This window comes from Cyprinus carpio, chromosome B11 (genome assembly GCF_018340385.1).
Source record: "Cyprinus carpio isolate SPL01 chromosome B11, ASM1834038v1, whole genome shotgun sequence".
Lineage (NCBI taxonomy): Eukaryota > Metazoa > Chordata > Actinopteri > Cypriniformes > Cyprinidae > Cyprinus > Cyprinus carpio.
Genome location: NC_056607.1, coordinates 9,716,216 through 9,737,849, shown reverse-complemented (window position 1 = coordinate 9,737,849; position 21,634 = coordinate 9,716,216). Strand labels below are relative to the sequence as shown.

Below are 21,634 nucleotides of genomic sequence, written 5' to 3'. Positions count from 1 at the left end.
TCAATGCTTATTTTGTTGCTGATATTATGAGGAACTCAGTGACTACAACCAAAATAACATGAGGAACACTTGCGCTGCTGCTGATATTATGATGAACAACACCATCTGTAAAGCTAGAGTGCTTATCCTAAACGAACAAGCACACGTATATAAAAATAGATCGGAAAGTCATCGAGACAGTGAGCCCAGAAAACCACGCAAACAAAACTAGTGCGGTTTCCCCATGCGAGCGCGCACACGAGAGAAGCTGATGCGAAACTTTCCCTCGGCAACGCGCATTCCTCCGTTTGGGGATGCTTTTGCTCTATCAAGCAGTGATGGAGCGTATGGTTCGAGATTACGTATTTAACTTTAATATTTTTTTTTTTTAATAAGAATTAAAAAAAAATAATATTACAGTTTCTTATATAAACATTATCATTCATCATGAAGTAAGATTAATTTGCATAGCCTATCTAACAGTAGTGCATGATTATGCATATTGGAGTTACAACTGTTTTGATCTGGTTTATTTAACCGGGGCTAGTTGTCACAAACGGCTATATCTCAATATCGGAAAGACTGAGTCAAAAGTCCAATTACGTTTCAAAAATCAGTGTTTGTATAATGGTTTCGAACAGGTAGTTAAAAATGGCCAAAATTGGAATAATATACATGATTTCTGTCCTCCAAATGGTGTTATCTGAATGAAAATTATTCTGGATACATAAGATTATTCATTGCTCGCACCCAAAAATGAAAATTTACACACCATGAGGTCACCCAAGATGTAGATGAGTTTATTTCTTTTACAGAGCAGATTTGGAGAAATTTAGCATTTACATCACTTGCTCACCAATGGATCCTCTGCAGTGAATGGGTGCCATCAGAATGAGAGTACAAACAGTTGATAAAAACATCACAATAATCCACAAGAAATCTTGTGAAGCAACAAGCAGCTAGTTTGTTGTAACTTTAAACAGTCACTTCATAATAATGATTCCTTTAGTGGAAAAGTTCCTCATTGTTGTCCTCTCACATCAGAATCCACCCACAACTGTTTTTACTTGTATATGGTACTTGATCTTTGCATATTTCTCTCCTGATTTAGACCAGATCTGGAGAAAGTGATATTATGGACAAAGGACTCTGGATTTTAGCCGGAAACAACAGATTTGTTTCTTACAAACGTGCAGCTTTACACTTTAGAATACATTAACTGAAGTTCTGTAGTCAAGTCTTTTATTTGTGGATTATCACAATATTATCTCAGCAGTTTAGACTCTCATTCTGATGGCACCCATTCACCACAAATGATCCATTGTTAAGCAAGTGATGTAATGCTGAATTTCTGCAAATCTGTTCTGATAAAGAAACAAACTCATCTACATCTTGAATGGCCTGAGGGTGAGTAAATTATCAGCATATTTTCATTTTTGTGTGAACTGTTCCTTTAATGAATACACAAAAAAAAACAGATATAAATAAAAAAAAATAAATAAACAATATAGCTGCTCCTCATCAACAGATTCCATAAAAGAGCAGATAGTACACAAAGAAAAAAAGTGAATAAGATTTATTACCAACCATTTCTACAGCACTGACCTCTTGAGCCTGATTCTTAACAATGGCATCCAGGAGTTAATTGCTATTCTCTCATTCTCTGTTTTTTTTTCCCTCTAATTACCACAAGCACATAAATGATGAGGTGCATCTGCGTGTGCGTGTGTTTGTGTGTGTGTGTGTGTGTGTGTGTGTGTGTGTGTGTGTGTGTGTGTGTGTGTGTGTGTGTGTGTGTGTGCGTGCGTGCGTGTGTGTGTGTGTGTGTGCTACAGGCTCTGATGGATCTGTCTGAACACGGCTTGTGTCTCTGTGCAGTCATGATTAGCTGGTAAATGCATCATACATCACAGACTCAGCTAGAAACAGCAGTGACTGAAGCTGAATAACACTTGCCATACTGTACTACTGCAATGCTGCTACTACACTCTACAATGACATTTATAGCATAGCTTCCACAAAACTGTTAAGCAGCACAATTGTTTTCAATATTGATAATAAAATATTTCCTGAGAATCAAATGTAAGCATGTATAATGTGACACTGAAGACTGGAGTAATGATGCTGAAAATACAGCTTTGCATCACAGGAATAAATTACACTTTAAAATATATTTAAATAGAAAACCATTCTTAACTGGAATACCTTACAGTATGTCCAATGGATGCACATCCAGAAATAGAAGTCTTTGTTCACTGGTGACCTGTGCTTATAGGGTCTTATAGGGTCAGAATGACAAAGACAACAATAAGATTAAGAAATTATACTGTAGGGTCTTTCGGGGGACAGAAGCAATAGTTTTAACAACTCTTGAAGCAAATCTGGTTAGTCTGTGCTGGAGTTCACTCTCGTCTATTTTAATGCAGGGCACCAAACACACAGTAATCTCTGTCTCATCTTAATGGAAGTTAAAACTCTTAGCGGGTCAAATATAGTACTGGACATATGTGACATCTGGCACTGAAGGTGCTGAGAGTTACTCTGCACAGCTAATCACAGAACCTCTTACAAAATCTGTCATAATACACACAGGCACTCACACACCTTTATGAACGGATACAGATGCCTGGGAGCACCTTTAAAATAATAATATAAAACTATAAATACTTAATGCATGGACACAGGGTGAAATTAAGTAAAGTATGTCACATTTGCCATTCATTTCAAAGCTTAGATTTTGTTGTTCTAAAAATCTAAAATTCAATAAAATTCAATTTAAACATTTAAATTAAAAAAGAAATAGGTTCAAAATAATAAATCTGTGTTACTTTATTGCTGTAAATATTTATCTAATGATAATTAGCAATGAGGGAAATGGAAAAAAAAATTATAGCACTTACAAAAAATATTTTTCCCCCCAGTACAGCAGGTGTACTGTCCATTTTTGACTTGTTCTGCCAGTAGTCAGTGCATTGAATCTGGGTTGACTAGTAGGGAAACACATGACTTCAGTTGTGCTTGTTGTTCTGTATGGTGACAGTAAAACGAGAAATCTTTCTCTGTAGGTTTTGTGACCCACGATTTGCTGCTGGCTCTTGCTAGCAAGATTTGGCTGTTTAGCATAGCCCAGTTTGCCACTGCTGGTAGATACTGGAACTACACCTTAAAAAAATCCTTCAAGTAGCCTTTTGTTTTTTGCAAATTCATAAATAAATAAATATGGGGACAAAAGTTTGGAATAATTAAGGTTTTTTTATGTTTTTGAAATAAGCCTCAGCAAGGCTGCATTTATTTGATAAAAAAATACTGTAAAAACAGTAACATTATAAATAACTAATAATATAAATAACTATTTTGAATTTATTCCTGTGATGACAAAGCTGAAATTTCAACAGCTATTACATGATCGTTCAGAAATCATTCTAAAATGTTGATTTGCTGCTCAATTTGTGCTTACATTATTTTCAAATCAAGAACCATTATTTTAAATTCTATAAATATTTACTGTTTTTACTGTATTTTCTTATTAAATAAACACAGCCTTGGTGAGCAGAAGAGACTTCTTTCAAAAACATAAAAAAATCTTAATAATTCCAAACTTCTGACTTCAGTCATTCAAGTCATTTTTCTGCAATCAAGGGAAGAGCTGGATCAGTGATCACACCCAGAAGGACTTATTGTGTCTTAAGTCCGGATCTTCTGGACTTTTCTTCTTACAGCACCTAATCTGAATAAGAACCCTTTTTTTGTGTTGTCGACTTGAAGATGCAGACAGAAGGTGCATGTCTGATGACCCTGAAAGACACAGCAGAGAAGATGGCTTGAAACTGATTGGAAAACTACCAAAACCACAGAAAACGAAACGTTTTAGAGGAACTGTTTTTATCTGTACTTTTAGTTAAGGCTTGAGGGGATGGCCTCTTTCACAGAATTCCTGAATGACTCTTCTATCCACGATGACCCTGGTGCAAATGTGCCCCTGCCTTGGGCAGGATACATCACTCTGTCCCTCCTCATGGCCATGTTCTCCATCACAGCTGTCGTGTTGAACTCTACAGTGATAGTCGTCACCCTCCGGCACAAACAGCTGCGGCAACCACTGAATTTTGCCCTGGTCAACCTCGCCGTGGCCGACCTGGGCATCACGTTAACAGGAAGTGTGCCATCTGTGGTGACCAATGCAGTGGGCTACTACATTACGGGACGGGTCGGATGTGTACTGGAGGGATTTTGTGTTGCATTATTTGGTAAGTCTGTTCTGGGTTGATTTCAACACAAAATAATGACTTTAGACTGTATGTAAACTGCACCCCTGCTGCATACACTGAAAAGAAAAAAACGTTTTAAAACATATATGATTATATTAATATTCAAATATTCAAATTCATATTCCTGATTTAGTCAGATCATCAGTGCTTGCTGGCAAGGATAACCTCTGTTGTACTTACAGGTGATTATTTTATACTTTTTCTTTTGGAAAAATACATTTGAAAAAATACAAAAGCCTAGCTGTGGCAGTACCACCACACACTGTAATAGGATGATTCCCGAATAATATTCAAAAGGCATATGTAAAAAATAAAAAAAATAAAGTTTGTTTAAAAAATATTTTTTTCGTCGCTAACAGATGATAGGAGACACTCTCAATGTTTTGTTTCAATGTATTTTTAGTAAATATTCACTTCATTCAGTGTTATTTTTGTTTTCTGTGTTCTAAAACATAAACCGCTCCAAACAAATCAATACGGTGTAGTACTTGCTTCAGACTAAATCGCGAACCGATTCAACGTTTTGCAAACCAGCTTGCTTGACCGCCTGACACTAAAAGAACCGATTCAAAAATTCACTCGCGAATCGTTATGGTTCTTGTTTTGACTGGTAGCGCTTTAACATAGTGAATTTGTAACATGCATTAGTGTTCATTTTCTAAAAAAGAGTTAACTTAATGTTTGTGTTCAGTTCTTCTCACTGTCATTTTTTAGAGGCGAAAGTTCCCTGTACATCAGTGAAAGTAATGAGCCTACCTTTAAAATAAGCTAAATACAGACTTGACCGCTCTTACAGAATTCATTCACGGTTTCAACGTTACCTCGTGATCTTCTTGAACGATTCATTCATGAAGTTAATTTGATTGTGAATCGGACTGCACTAATTAAACTCTATTTTATTTCTTTATCTCTTTATTTATATTTTGTATTCACTAAAAAGAACCGGCTCGAAAGAGTTGTGAATCAGTCTCTTGTTTTCCAGAAAATTTAGCCTAAAAAAATCTTGTTGTTTCTGAAGCAAATATGTTTATATATATATATGTATATATATATATATATATAGATATAGATATTTATAACATATATAATATATATGTTTATATATATATATGTATATACAGTATATTTACAACATATTCTTTCTGTTAACCCTTAAACCCTAAAATATGAGTTGAGTGAACTCTAACTTAATTCTGCACAGGTATAACAGCACTGTGCACAGTGGCCCTGATTGCTGTGGAACGGCTGTTTGTAGTGTGCAAGCCTCTGGGCACCATCACATTCCAGACCAAACACGCCGCAGGAGGGCTGTTGTTATCCTGGCTCTGGTCTCTGGTCTGGAATAGCCCGCCTCTCTTTGGCTGGGGGAGCTACCAGCTGGAGGGAGCCGGCACATCCTGCGGACCCGACTGGCAGAGTCGAGATCTCAGGAATGTGTCTTACATCATCTGTTACTTCTCACTCTGTTTTGCTGTGCCATTCGTCATCATTGTGGTGTCATATTCATGGCTGCTCTACACGCTAAGACAAGTAGGACATTGTCCTGGTTTACTTTCCTGTTTTAATGTTATGTTTCTGAGCTGTTGAAATGTACTGTAATTGGAGTGGTGGGCAGTAATGAAGCATTACTTAGGCCTATGTGTAATTTATCAGAGTAGGCCTATTGGTAGCACTTTATTTTACAATCCTGTTTCTCATGTAAATACTATGTACTTATTATAGTATTTACAATAACTAGGTAAAAGCTATAGGTACTAACCCTGAACCTACCCCTAAACCTAACCCTACCCCATGTAGTTACCTTATATTACCAGTACTTTCTTAGTTATGTAGACTATAGGTACACCGTAAGTACATGTAAGTACACGTACTTTAAAATAAAATGTAACCAGCCTATTTTTATTTTGGCAAATGTTTAGTTTTACTTCAATACGTTCTTAATCATAAGATTGTAATTTTTATCCTGTTACATTTCATAAAAACATATTGTTCGTCCCTTGGGAGAAGCACGGTTTGAATTAAAAATGTTAAAGGAATAGTTCATCCAAAAATAAAAAAAATGCTAAAAATGTACTCACCCTTAATTAGGCCATGCAAGATGTAGCCTAGATGAGTTTGTTTCTTAATCAGAACAGATTTGGAGAAATTTAACATTACATCACTTGCTCAGCAATGGATCCTCTGCAGTGAATAGGTGCCGTCAAAATGAGAGTCCAAATGGCTGATAAAAACATTACAGTAATCCACAAATAATCCACACGACTCCAGTCCATCAATTAACGTCTCGTGAAGTGGAAAGCTGAATGTTTGTTAGAAACAAATACATCAAGACAATTTTCATTTGAAAACCATTGCTTCTGGGTAAAAAAGTGTTCTATCCATAATATCAGCTGTTTGGACTCTCATTGTTGCGGCACCCATTCACTGCAGAGGATCCATTTGTGAATAAGTGATGCAATGCTAAATTTGTTCTGACGAAGAAATTAAAACATTTTAGGGTGAACTGTTCCTTTAAGGCATTTTGTCTTATGTAACCTGTGCATATATATATATATATATATATATATATATATATATATATATATATATATATCTCGCTGGTATAATTAATAAACAAATATCAATACATTTTCAAATGTCTGCTTATTTGCAGATCAATACATATACAATGTCTGCACTAATCTTTCTTATTGACTAGAGCTCGCTGGTATAATTAATAAACATGGTTCAATATTTTTTCATGTTTGAAAGAATATTTTGGTTGACAGGTAGCTAAGGTAGGTGGATGTGTGGCTGCGAGGGCAGAGTCTAAGGTGGCGTGGATGGTGGTGATGATGGTGTTGGCGTTCCTCGTGAGCTGGCTGCCATATGCCGCTCTGGCTCTAACAGTCGTCTTCAACCCTGATGTTCAGTTGGCCGTGCTAGTGAAGGTGGTACCCATATACATGGCCAAAAGCAGCACTGTTTACAACCCACTGATCTACATATACATGAACAAACAGGTGAGTGAAACAAGCAATGATTCATGTGGATCAGTATGATTTGCCTAGTTTAACATCAAGCCTGAATTTACATCACAAAAAAATAATGGGAAAAAATATGAGATGGGAGGAAAAATTATAATTCAGTTTCTCGAGGAGCACAAAATTTGAATGGAAAAGCATTAATATTTTTCCTCCAATCTCATTTGTTCACCATCACCAAGTTCCTTTAGGGTCTAATGTAAAATTAATTAATACATTGCAGTAAAGGTGGGCTGCTTGAAAATGATAACCTCTGTTTCTAGTTCCAGAAGTTTGCAGTACTACTTCTGATGTGTGGAAGGGACCCCTGGCCTTCAGAGGACGATGCATCTGATGTTCAGACCGTCTTGTCACCATTGAACAACAAAATCAGCCCAGAGTGACTTACTGTACGTTTCACTACAGTCATGTTATAGCATGATGAACGTGCTTTTCTGTTAAAAGTGAGATGGTCTGATGAATGCAGTTTTCTTTGCTGTATGTATTTCCTATTGAAGTTGAGATGGGACATATAGTGGCTTGTCCTTTTTTAAGGCCAATAGCCTTTCATTCACATTACATTTGTGATTCACTACTTGCTAAAGCTATTCAGAACCAGCTGGTGTTTGGGAGAGGAACATTTTCATTCTAGACAGCATTTGATGGGAAAAAATGTGTATACTGTACCTTCCTGAATGAAATATGAGTCAGGTGTATTTTTTTTTTTTTTTTTTTTTTTTTACTTTTTATCACTTTTTCCCAGACAAATAAGACTGCATTTTTTTCCTCTTAATTTGGTCAACTTTTAAGTTGTATACCAACTTATTGTATACTGTACTATATATATACTTTTAAAGCCCCAAATTTTTATCTAATACTTTTATTCAGCAACAGTGCATTAAATTGATCAAAAGTGACAGTAGAGACACCAAATTTGGTGTTTCTTGAGCACCAAATCTGCATAGTAGAACGAATTCTGAAGGGTCATACTAGAGAAATGGCTGCTGAAAATTCAGCTTTGCATCACAGGAATAAATTACATTTCACAATATATTAAAAAAGAAAGCAGTTATTTTAAATTGTAATAATATTTCACAATATTGAAGTTTTTACTGTATTTTTGGTCAAATAAATGCAGTTTTGGTGAGCATTGGAGACTTTTAAAAAAACATTAAAATTTAAATTTAAATGCTACATCATTTGATCCCCGAGCCTCAGATGAATCTTGCAGTATAATCAGATTAAGCCTTTCATATTTTCCTCCCAATTAAAGATGCCTTGACCCATAGATCTACTGAGAAACTATAAAATTAACTTCCATTATCCTTTACAAATAAGACACAAATTCAATATAATATTCATAATTGCAGTTCCATGTTCTTGTACAAATAAGTGACACAGTCATTAGTTTAGTCATTAAGTTTATTCTGTATTAATCATTAGAAAATAAAATTTCAATATTGATTCAAATCAAGTCCAGGCCAAAATAAATAGGAAAATTACAAAAAATGTATCAATACAAAACCTAGAGGGATAAGTCATCTGCTACGAAGAGAAAACCTTTTTTTCTTTTTCTCCATGGAATAAAAACCATAACAGAGCAAGGATAAAGACTTTCAAATGGAGAACATCACGCATCTTTCCATTACTTCTGTACATATGTTACACTATAATCTTATGTTTCCTTACAGCATTAATAAGAAAAAGTATATAATAGTAGAAGCAACAACTCTAGATGAAAATGTGATAATCAACAGATGTGGCTCTGAAAATTGTATAATACTTTTCTCCATTTTTTTTGTCAACAAATCAACGTTAACAATACAGAGGAGTGCACCTTTTTCCCCCATCCCTTCTTTCTGACTCACTACAGCACTGAAAGGTGAAATGTAAATGACAAATATAGATTTCACTAAACTGTACGCACAGTCACAGAAAAAAAGTACAAAATTTGCCCACCTTGATACACAAAATATGAATAGAAAACAGGGAAAACAAATTGCACGATACAGTAAGTTGTGCAAAGACGAACAGCAATGTGCTAATAGTAAAATCCCATTGGTATATTAAGAAACCAAATTTTTTTCTTTCTTTTCAGGAGTCCCTGACACGAGGTAAAAGATAAATCTTTAGTTTAACAAGTTTTTTCTTTGTTTATTAAAAATAATGCATATTTTATTGTCCTTACCAGTAATTGCTACGAATAGTACAATGTGCCAAGAATGTGCATTGGTCCGTTTACAATATACAGTATAATTGACATGAAGACCAGAACACAATGTCATGTTTTTTTTGTTTAGTTTTTTTTTTCCACACAGATCATTTCAAAGAGCCCTTTCAGATGTGCACACGCAGTGTTTCATGACAGTATTCGGTTGACTGAAAAGCACAGTACTCTTCCAAAACACAAGAGATCAATAACACTCAAGAACAAGAATTTCAACAAACCCCACGTTTCCCTTTATTTAAGCTGTACTGAAGCGTTACACTTCAAGGCAGTGGCCTATGCAGTCAAACTTTTTTTTTTGCCCTTTTTTGCCCATAATGCATTAATTCAGCATTAATTTGCCTGTTAGAAATGACAAAAGGTCAATTGAATTGATGAATCCTAAGTTGAGGCCTAAGGACAGATTTACAACACCTTAAAGGCAAAAGCGCTCACAAAAAGTACGCTTTAAATGCTGATATGTTTCCCCTGCACTAAAAGAGGTATTTCCAGAAGCCAGAGCTGAAGTGAGAGGTGGAAAGAAAGAAAGAGTAAAATAAAAAAGAGGGGGGAAGTATTGCTTAACTAGTTTCTTGTCCTACTTAAAGGGATAGTGCAACCCAAAAATGAAAATTGTGTCATTATTTGCTCACCCTTAACTTTCCAACTCAAATTCTTACTATTTCTTAATGAACTTTCCAATTATTATTTTTTTTTCAACAGTACTTTTATTTTAGTCATTTTATGCCATCTGCTCTCTGCCTGCTCATAATTCTGTGTAAAGACATAATGCAGCATAAAAGCCAGAGTGGATTAAACCTGCTCTATCCCACCTCAACCATAAGTATTAAAGCATACAGTCATATTTGTATCTGTGTAAATGCATTCATTCCACCTCTAAAATGCAACAAAAAATTTTTAAAGAAACCTCCACCCACTTTTTCAGTGCCATTTGTTGTGGAAGCAATGTAACCCACATATGATTGCATTTACCATTTGCATTGACAGATGCTTTTTAGGTAATTTTTAGCATGAAAAGTCTTCAAAAATTATTTTAGTAATTATAACTTTTGAGCATGAAAAGTCTTCAAAAATTATTTTAGTATAGAGTGCATTAGTGGCCCCCTTTTTAGTGCTGTTGGTTATAGAAGTATTTTTATTTTTTCAAAAGGTTGTTTTTTTTTTTTTTTTACCATAAAGATACCTTTAAAGCTTTATTAAATCATTATAAGCCACGAATAAAATCAACCATCAAGCACTGCAAAAGACAACTGAATTAAAAACAATGGAAAAATATATATAACTATTGAGTAGCCTATTATATCTATAGAAACTGTATGTAAGTTTATGGCAAAATATGCATATATTTAAGCATTTCGACAGCATAGTGTAATGATTATTAAACATTCCGACATCAAAATGAAATGATAATCCCATATTCTTCAAATAGCATAGTGTAATGATTATGCCATTTGCTGTTTTTCACACAACAGGAAATGTAGTTGTTAAAAAAAAAAAATCAAATAAAAAAAAAAAAAAGTCAAAAAAATAAAAACTAACAAATCAAACATCATTAAAAATCTATTTCCCTTATGGAGAAAATTAACTGACTATTTCCCTTATGGAGAAAATTAACTGAGTTTTTACTTCCAAAACAAAACTTCATCAAACGAACAAAAAACACTCAACCATAAACAAAAATTTAACCAATGAGAAAGAAACAATTTGACAGTCAGTGAATAAAGACAGAATTTTCGTTTTTGCCTGAACTGTTTCCATTAAGGTTTCATGATGCGAACATGCACTTCAAGCAACCCAAAACTCCCCCATCATCACATTTTGTCATCGTAATCAACATCATTATAAAACTAAAGGAAGATTTCAGTATTCAAAATCAAAACCAAACACAAAAACGTTAGAAATAAAACGATAAAACCCTAAACCCGAAACCCTATTCCTAGATCAGCTATTCATAGATCAGCCAGTGGCAGCAGGCTTTTCCAAGTGAAGGTCGTACAGTTTAATTGCAGACTAATTAAGCAGCATTGTTAATGCACAAAGCATTTACCATTGCACCTTCCTGTGCACCTCCCCGGCACAAAATATGCAACGAAACACGAACCCTTAAAACGGGATGTCCTATTCGACAGACTCGTTCTATATACACAAACAAGAGTGCGATTAAGACATGATTCTGTAAGCCCTACTAAAATCCTCTTAAAGGGGGTCGACGCTCGTGCCCCGTACTGCATGCCATAAATTTTAAAAGAACACTACATCGATTACGCTTATGAAACGGACACTGAGAAAACAACTTGCATATCTTGTGCGGGTGTGTCACAGACTCAACCTCATAGAAAATTGGCTTTTTTGTTCTATGCTTTTAACAAGTAAGAATGCATATGAGAAAAGAATAAAGGCAAAGAATTTAATAATAAAGTACAGTACCTATTAAAATAACACCAAATTTCATCTTTTTTTGTAATGCAATAACATCAATTAGGATTAATATTGCTGCTTTTCTTTTTTGTACAGTACATAATTACAAAATATATGTCTCTTTACAAAGTTTTCTTTACCTTTATATATTACAAGTCATTTACAGCATATTATTAAATATCAAACAGGCTATCCTAATTTAAAAAAAATAACCTGTCTGCTAGTGCATTCAACACAAATGCTGAAATCCTTTCCAAATCCACAAACCTGCATGATATCCTTATTGTAAACCAGAGCTGTTGAATTAGCGTTTGTTCTCTAAAATATGCACTTGACCTTAAACGGTACTAAAATAGTCATACGGGGCGAGTCAAAACTAAAGCCTTTGTTGAGATGGATATGCCATACTTAGCTTGCATTGAGCTTGCAACGTGCTTGATATGCAAAACCCTTAATAAAGTGACTGAGGTAATGACATTCGTTTTGATTGTCATCACCGTGGAAACAGCCTGCACCCCCACCCCACCCCTCGCTGCTCATTGGTCCATTTCCTGCAGTGACGGTACAAACAGCCAATTAAAGTTTACCTCCAGAGTTCTTAGCTCCTCCCTGGTGCCATGACTGCCAAATTCCTGTGTGAACAGGAAGTGAGCGAGCGGCACCAATGCGTCCGTCTTGTGGCGCCTTTCTGCTCTGCTGTAAAGGCACTTCTTTAGGTAGTAAGCCAGTAAATATACTATAGATTTGTTTGTTTCACTGATCAGTTTCTGAGGAACAGCAGCAGCTGCTAACCAGGTGCTATAAAGTGGTAATGCATATCATTTCATCCGCCAGGTCCTCCTCATACTGCGTTCTGGGTTCGGGTTCTGGTTCCTCGTCACTGTAGCTAGCTGAGACATCTTGCAGCTCGTAGTCTCTGTGGCCCATTATGGGAAAGACAGTGACACCATTGACACCCGGCGTAATGCCACCGTTCAGGAGATGGCTGGCGGCGCTCTCCATTTCGTCGATGGTCATCTCGCACGCGTCTGCAATCTCGTGCTTTGTGGCGGCCACGAACTTTGGATCCTTGGCATATCGACCCAGTCCTTCTGATATCAAGACCTGCTCAAAAAAGAGGAGGAGAAAATGGTTTTGTTCTGTCAGCATAAAAATCTCATTCTGTCTTCAGTGACACACATCATGACATACTGTCACTGTCTGAAGAAAACATTTGGTCCCTAAACTAGAAACTATTCAAAATGCACTTTTAATTCGGCCTTTATATAATAGTGTCTCTGACTTAAAACTGTTTACAATATTGTAGTGAAACATACCTGATGTAATATTTAAAACATTACAATGATTTTGCATATAAATAAATACTAATATTATTATTATTATTATTATTATTATTATACATTTAATGTTGGTAAATATACATAAAAATATACATAATTATTTGTGTTTATGTTCTCATTGCATTTTTTCCATTACAATTTAAATCTACTTGGCTACAATGGCTGTTTGGTTAAAAATAATGGCTTTTTATTACTATATATTTTTATATTGGTAAACATACATTATAATATGCATCTTTGTATTCATTGTATAATTTTTTTTCATTCTAATTAGAATCTACATGGATACAATGGCTGTAAATGTAAATATACATACACTTTTTTATACATATTTTTTCTTTCTTTTTGTTTGTTGTATTTATTTCTATACCATTTAAATTTAATTGGTTACAATGACGGTTTATCTGAATTAAATTAAACAAGTAAGTAAATAAATAGATAATTAGATCTTATTACTATATAAAAAATAAAAGTATCTGTATCAGACTCGTTTTGAAAAAAGTGGTATCAGTGCATCCCTAATTAAAATGAACATTTATCAGCAAATACCGATATGGTGGCTGATATATCGTGCATCCCTAGAAGTTTTGGTAACTTCATGACTTACAAAAGATACAGCACGCGCCGGCATCTTTGTGCATGCGAATGAAGAGCACGCTCTGTGAGCACAGTACTGTTTCTGTGCTCGTTTGACTCGCACCTGGTGCTGAAGTGAACTTGGAGTGCGCTTCTGAAACTTCTACCATTTGATGTGCTTGTAAAGATGTTCTGAATAAATGTACTTCTTGTCAAGAAAAAAAAAGAGACAGAAGCAGCAGTTGTGAGTGGGGTGGCCAACCCTAGCTCCGCCCTGTATTAATTGCGTTAAATACTTTTAACGCGTTAAACTGAAAAAATGAATCGCCTGCATTAACACGCTAATTTGGACAGCACTAAAATATACATAAACAAATATTTTCCTTGTGTTTTTGTTTGTTTGTTTATTTACTTATTTAGCTTTACAATTTGTATATACTTAGCTCTGTTTAAAATAATTGTAAATAAATAAACTTTGAATGCGTTTCATAGCAAAAATATAAATACTCAGACATCTCCTGAAAGCCCTTAAGACCTAAAAAACAAAAAAGCTAAAAAAGATACTGATTTTCATAATGTTTGTCAGCCAACATCTCATAAATGGCAAAAGATTTCTGAGACTCACTGCCTCGACTAGGCTGGTAGCGCTGCCTCTCTTCTGGTGGTACTGGTTTCTGTACTCGGGTGGCACCTGCAGGTGAACGGGCGAGTAGTTCCTCTGGTACTCAGGGTCGTCTGTATACCACGAGCTCTTCCTGATGGATGAGTGACTGCTGTGGGCACTGTCCCTCAGAGGACGGTCCACGCGGATAAGCGGTGTGTAGTACGGCGTTCTGTCTTTACTTGCAGGAGTGGGAGGAGATGACGCCCATGATCTGGTAGATTGAGTAGGTGAAAGCTTCTGAGCCCTGCTGGAGTCTAGACCCGCTACGGCCATCACCTGGACCAACAAGTACAGTGGCCAATACAAATGTACTGTTTTAATATACATTGAAATATAAATACTGAAAAAATTCCTGATCATAACACTATGCTGGCATGCAGGGTTGTAATAAAACTGAATAATATTTCATTAGTTGATACCAAAATCAATTTCTTGCATGCTAATTTATACTCTATTTATAAAGTAATAAGTATTATCTGTAAATATTAAAACAAAAAAAAAATAAAATTAAAACACTTTCATGAAGAGTTTTTCTAAATGAAGCAAACATGGATTAAAGAAATTATTCAAGACAAACAGGCATATCAATAAAGTAATCAAGAACCAATTTTAAACATAAATATATCAATGTATTGTAAAGGAATATGTGTTTGTATATATATATATATATATATATATATATATATATATATATATATATATATATATAAATATATATATATATATAATATTTTAAATGTACATGTTTTTTATATAAAGACATTTATTGTTTTCAGTTATGCTTTAAATTGTTTCTATTTGATATAAATATAAATTGATATATTAAATATAATAAAAATTATATATTTATTAGTTCCAATTATATTGTTTGAAATTTTAAATATAAATAATTAACTGTTTATATATTATATATAAACAATTTAATTATTTATACTTAATAATAATTAGAATGATATAATAGTAACTAATAAATATAGAATTTATATATATATATATATATATATATATATATATATATATATCTATATATATATATATATATATATATAATTAATGTGTGTGTATATATATATATATAATTATTATTAAATAAAAATAACTACATTATATATTTAAGGAAGGAAGGAATTCATTTTAATACTATTTTAATAATTATGGTTTTATTATTCTTTAAAATATTCAGCCTTAACATAATAATGTCATATACTCCATGTCATAGAACAATAGTGTCGTATTTAATGTTACCTGGTGTTGCATGAGATGTAATGGAAGAGCGGTGCGCTGGTGAGGAAGATCGTCTTGACTGCTCTGTCTGCGCAAACACTCAAAATTAAACGACGGTCTCCGATTACCTATAAACAAGAGCGATTAATATTTTCCGACACTGATGCTGAACAAAGGTGAACCATTAAGCAGAGGGCCAAGTAAGGAACCCCAAGACTTGCCTTGCGGTGTTGGAGGAAGCAGTCTTCTCTTTGGTGACCTACGTGAATCATGATAAAGGGGCTGCTCGTCATCCTCATAGTAACTGTCAGGATGATGGTAACCCCGTGGCGTCTCGTATTCCTGGTCACTGTTGGGGTACCTGCACAAGGACGAGTAAACACCCTCGGATGAACTTCTGTAAATGTGATTCATTTGAAATGGTCCATGCAGCAGTTGCAACAGTTTTACCTGTCACCTGACAGCATGCTGTCATCTTCGTAAAACTCATCTCCACTGTAGTACTCTCCAGAGTAACGATCTTCTTACTCCTCTTCGCGGCGTATAGTGGGTCGTCTTCTGTCGCTGCCCTGCGACCTGCGTGAAGGTCAAGAGGTCAGTGAGAGGCTGGTTAGATTGTGGTCACTGAGTCAGGGAATAACCATGCACTACCATGCAGACGTATGGCTCCAGAGTGCAGTGACGGGGTTAGACCTCATTTCAAAACAAGCAAAATCTGTTATTAAGAAGAACAGTCTAGTCAATATATCATAATGTGTTAAAGACTCACTACCTAAAAGTGCTACTAACTTCACTCTATTTTGACAGTAGCTGTTTTAAAAACAGTGTAGCTTTTATATATATGTATCAGAAGTGTTCTGAAATGAGGAGGCAAAGTCCTCAAAGTTTTTTTTTTAATCAAATGTAAATTCATGTCCCAGTCACCTTTACTTGGTTAAATAAACATTACACAATCAGAAAAAAAAAAAAATCTATTTGATATTTTTAAGATGTTGAGAAAACCAATACTTCTATGACTCACAGCCATGCTTTTGTCCAAGAAAGATATGGCATCTACTCTAAGGTCTAGAAGACTAGACAGCCCCACTAGCTCATTAAATAAGACATCTCAACACCCTTGCAGAGGTGAACTTAAAGGACAACTCTTGTTTTTTTTTTTAGAAAAATAAACCAAATAATAATTTAACTATAAATAAACATTGTGTTTACGTGTTATTTGTATTTCTATGAAGTATTAATCTGTAAGTCATCTTTTAAGGCAAGCATTTAATTTTGTTACCACCAGTTATCCAGCAGACACATGCAACAAACCCCACCTCTTTCCCTTCATCACCCAATCACAACACACAGAGACTCAAAGACGCATCCTGATTGGTTAATGCTTTACTAGCTGTTCCTATCAACTTGTTCCAGTTTTGTAGAAAGTTTCTGTGTGTGTGTATAAGGCCCTGTTCCAAATAGCACTCTCAGTCCTTTGCAGACATGTTAAGTCAACTTAAAGCACCATATGGGACAGGGCCGAGGTGGAAATCACAACGCCGTTATTCACTGAACATAGCTCTGCTCATCATTCACCATCTGTTTCTCTACAAGCATATGAACATATAATACCTAATGTAACATACCTAATATATGTCTCATAGTAGCGCTCTGTTCCAGAAAGCAGAGAGATGGTTAAGAGAAAGCATTTCGGTTAGGAAGGAAAGAGAGAAAGGTGGAGAAAAGCAGAGGAATAGGATAAAGGAATGGATGGACACATATATTATACAGTATATACATGATATATACACCATTTTCATATATGTGAGGCTGTTTTCACACTTGGTTCGATTGCTTTGTTCAAACCCGAGTTAAAAAAAAAAAAACATATCCTCTATCCCTCACGTATGATTTTACTTTGCATTATGTGTTTTGACTAGCTAAATAAGCACCAAAAAGATGGACATTTTTGCTTCACTTTTTGAAGTTGGTAGAAACTGATTATGGAAGGTCTGAACATTTAATTCATTATAAATTTCTTCTTTTTTCTTTTTCTTGTAAATGAACCAGTTGGCTTTAAAACATAATTATGTTTCCTCTCCAATTCCTTGGGTCAGTCTAACAAGGATTTTAACAAAAAGTCTTTGTGAATTATACACATATTGTCTAATGTTCGCTAAATTTTGCTCAGATGACCATATCACGCCTCGTTAATCATGTCAGTTTTCTGAAGCGCTTTATAAAGAAATGGTCTCATTACAGTGATGAGACAGCAAAATAAAACTGTATCTTGGTGTCCAATATCAAGGTTGGCAAACATCTCAAATGGACTTGGGTTTGCATCAAATGTGGTAGAGTAAGGCAACACACATTGAAATTTGTAACTATTTTAAGATTTGGCAAATTAGTACTAAATTCATCCTAATATGTATGATTTCATTTGTACAATCTGCTTAAGCGACATTGACGGTTCGCTTTCAGGAGTGGTGTTAGATGTGAACCTTCGTACAAAAATTTTCTCTAAAAATCATAAATTTCCATACAAAACAGTGCGTATGAATTTAAACAAAGTCAGCACCTCGTAAAATAGTTACGTTTACTCATGAGATCCGATTTGTGAAAACACCTTAAAGAAAACTTGGTATCACCATGATCAGATAATGGACCCGTGTAGGTGAGAGGAGGGCAGTGGGTGGGACAAGGTCCAGATGGTTTGATTCAAAGGTGGATAAAAGAAAAATAATTTAAATCTAATGATCTAAAGGTACGGTCACATTACGGTACGGTCAAATTTTGGCCAAATTTTGAGGGCAAAAAGATCAGTTGTCTATTGTTAATAACATAGTGATGAATGAAGCCCAGCTCACACAGAAGTCACTTTAAAACAAAGCAGATTTCTGTTGTTGCGAATTTGTGGGACCAACTTGAACCTGTTGCAAAAAAATGCATGGGGAAATTTCACTCACACCCATTCCAATTAAAATGACTGGATTTCGCCTGTGAAAATCCAGCAAACAATGGTAAATTTGACTGGACCTTAAAGCTGATGATAATGCAGATGAATAATCATCTAAAAGCATGAATGTAAATGAATGCAGAGTTTAAAAAGTCACTTTCTTCATCAATCTACTAAAGAAATCAATTACTTAAGACCTTGAAAAACTTGAAAGTCCTAAAGCAATTCCAGTCAATCCAGACAGATTGAAGGAATTGGTTTAAGAAGTCAGTGACACATGAGATTACACCGTAATCTGCTAGCACTGTCAAATCACTGAATACATAGAAATAAATATTTCAAAATTCTAAGAGCAAGATGTCGGATGAACAAAAAATGCATTCACCTTTGCCCGTGTGGGGTCCTGGGCTTGTCGTATTCTCCATAGTACGATCCTGGGTAACCGTTAGGGGGCATGTGCTCATAGTAACGACTGTGTCCTCCATTGGGCAAGCTGGACACATTGGCGTTGTTGAGGTTGATGTTGGTAGACTTGGGAGACTTGTTGTAGGAGTTGTGATGATGATGATGGTGATGATGATGGTGATGGTGGCGATGATGGTTTTGCTGCGCCATGGCATTGGCACGGCCCAAGCGCCCCACGGGCTGTTCCATGTGGGCGTAATGTGGAGGTGGCTGCACCTGCAGGGGGCGCTGTGTGGCGTTTGTCTGGTGGTCGGAGCTCCTCCGGGGGTCTCCATTTATGTGGTTGATGTGGTTGCCAAAGAGACCTCCATTTCGCTGTGAAGATATACTTGTGTTTGTAAGTTTAAAGAAATACGCAATGGACTTTAGTCAGGATCGACAACATATTTAAATTTGCGCAAATTAAATAAGGCCTAAAGTCCTGTTCACACCAAGAACAATAACTATAAAGATAACTATTATCCACACCAATAGACAATAACGTTCTGTTCATTACAACTGTGCACTGCAGTTTTGCCGCCAGATGCTTCAAATGCAGATTCGAAGTGGATTCTAATTGGCTGTCAATGGTTTTATTGTTCATCATCTGAAAAATAGTTCTAAAAGTGATCCCAACAATATCATTCCTCAATGTCATTATCATTATAGCCATGATGTGGACTTCTCTGTGAGTTAGAACATTTATTAAAATGTTATCGTTATAGTTATCGTACTTGGTGTGAACGGCCCTTAAGAGACACAGGCATACAGGCAGCAGTTGTAATACTGTCCTTTAGCTGTTGCAACAAATAAAAAATATGTCCTTTTGCTTTCAAAAAACTTGAAAATTTATCCCACACAACCTTTGCGAAAAATTAAATATGGCATCTTTGACTGTTTATCCAATGCCAAGTCATTTGATTGCCATTTTTAATGATCTCATGGGAAAAAGAAGTTGGAAAGGAGGTAAAATGGCGTATGGTGTGAGTGAATTCCATGAACTGATTAACTGATTAAACTTGAAATCAAGATAAATGCAGATAACAGTGGATTACACTGGATTAGATATGCTACGCTAAGGCTAACGTTATTACTACAAACCTGCAATACGGATGTACCTATTGCCTAATCAAAAACACAAATCTCCAACCTCAAACATTTACATCTTCATCAATTTATCCTCATTACATTCAAGGTCTTAATCTAAGTGTGTACGACCTTAAGGAATCATTGCCAATTAAAACAAACTCCATTAAAAAAAAGGTACCATTAAAAACAACTGTTTTCATTTGAACCAGGCAGTTAAAGTGAGACAAAAAGGTACAGATCGATTTTAAAAGGAGAAAGTGGTCATAAAAGGTGAGTAATTTACCCTATAAATTTCTTCGTCCTCCTCTGGCATAAAGTCTACTAGCTCATCATCCTGCAGGTCACATGATATCGCACGGCGGATTTCTGGCCCAATGTCATGCAGCGTACGAAGGCCAGCCTGTAACCGTGATGACAAGATAGCTAAGGACCTGCTCTTGAATGGAAAACCCTTGAACAGCAGCGACATGTTGAAAACGGAGACCCTCACACACACATGCCACCAGGGGGCAGTTTACCAGACACATCAAAACAAACACGAAGACATCACAACACAAGACAAAATAAAAACAAAAAACAACAAAACAAAACAAAGAAGAAAAAGAAACAAAAAAAACACATACATTCTTCCGTAAATGTAAACTACAACTAATACACATTAACTAATATACTAGCCCTTACTGTGACTTTCTAAAAAAAGACTATATTAGCCACATATGCTATTTAGAAATATGAAACGTGTAAGACATTTCTAACATTTCAAAATTGTAAAACATTTCTATGGTTAACTACACTAAAAACACACTAAAAACCTCTAAACAAAAATCATGTTCACAGAGAAATCAAACACATTAGTAGTGTTTGATTTATGAGGATGGAGACCAACAAAACATCTTAAACCAATAATACATGAATTATAACTCTGAAGTGATGGTAAACGAATACAAACACTTCAAACTACATGTATAACAGACAAAAATACATTTACAGATCACCATTATCACACTGAGGGATCCATATTCAAGCTAAAACAGCATTAGCGCATCCAGAAACAGAGAGATAAGTTGAGGTAAAGAAGGTCTCATGCAAAGGAAATACAGTTTGTCATTTTTTTTAACATTAATATAATTCAGTTTGACTAAAATAACACTAAAATGCATTCGACTAAAAATTAACAAAATGTAAAATACAGAAATTACAGTATATCAAAACAATCAAAATCAAAAGTAACCAATAACAAAAAAAAACTAGAAGTATAACAATTCATTTAATTAATAATTTAAAAATAAATTAAAGAACTGTATTTATTTTTTTTACTTTTATGTCATGGCTTTAGAGAGCTGTAAACATTTCATTGTGTTAATAATTGAAATATTAATTTCAGGGGGGTTCTTTAACTAAATATTTTAGGGATTCGGCTGACAAGAAATCTTTTTCTGTACGTGTCAACGCACCAATTCCAAAACCA

At 35.1% G+C, this 21,634-nt stretch overlaps 2 protein-coding genes across 2 annotated transcripts in view; one reads left to right on the top strand and one right to left on the bottom strand.

Annotated features, from left to right (window-relative positions):
• Window positions 1-3,740: 3,740 nt before the first annotated feature.
• parapinopsinb (parapinopsin b) lies at window positions 3,741-8,361 on the top strand. Its single transcript, XM_019112248.2, has 4 exons — window positions 3,741-4,226; window positions 5,449-5,777; window positions 7,016-7,249; window positions 7,534-8,361. The coding sequence occupies exons 1-4, from the start codon at window positions 3,893-3,895 to the stop codon at window positions 7,651-7,653; spliced, it is 1,017 nt and encodes a 338-aa protein (XP_018967793.2). The 5' UTR covers window positions 3,741-3,892; the 3' UTR covers window positions 7,654-8,361.
• Window positions 8,362-11,390: 3,029 nt separating this feature from the next.
• The window catches only part of cacna1da (calcium channel, voltage-dependent, L type, alpha 1D subunit, a), a 100,920-nt gene continuing 90,676 nt past the window's right edge, over window positions 11,391-21,634 (bottom strand). Inside the window, 8 exon segments of the mRNA XM_042733812.1 lie at window positions 11,391-12,998; window positions 14,436-14,750; window positions 15,720-15,826; window positions 15,920-16,059; window positions 16,149-16,274; window positions 17,324-17,347; window positions 19,019-19,413; window positions 20,450-20,566. Of these exon segments, the coding sequence (XP_042589746.1) occupies window positions 12,693-12,998; window positions 14,436-14,750; window positions 15,720-15,826; window positions 15,920-16,059; window positions 16,149-16,274; window positions 17,324-17,347; window positions 19,019-19,413; window positions 20,450-20,566 (1,530 nt within the window). The 3' untranslated portion in view covers window positions 11,391-12,692.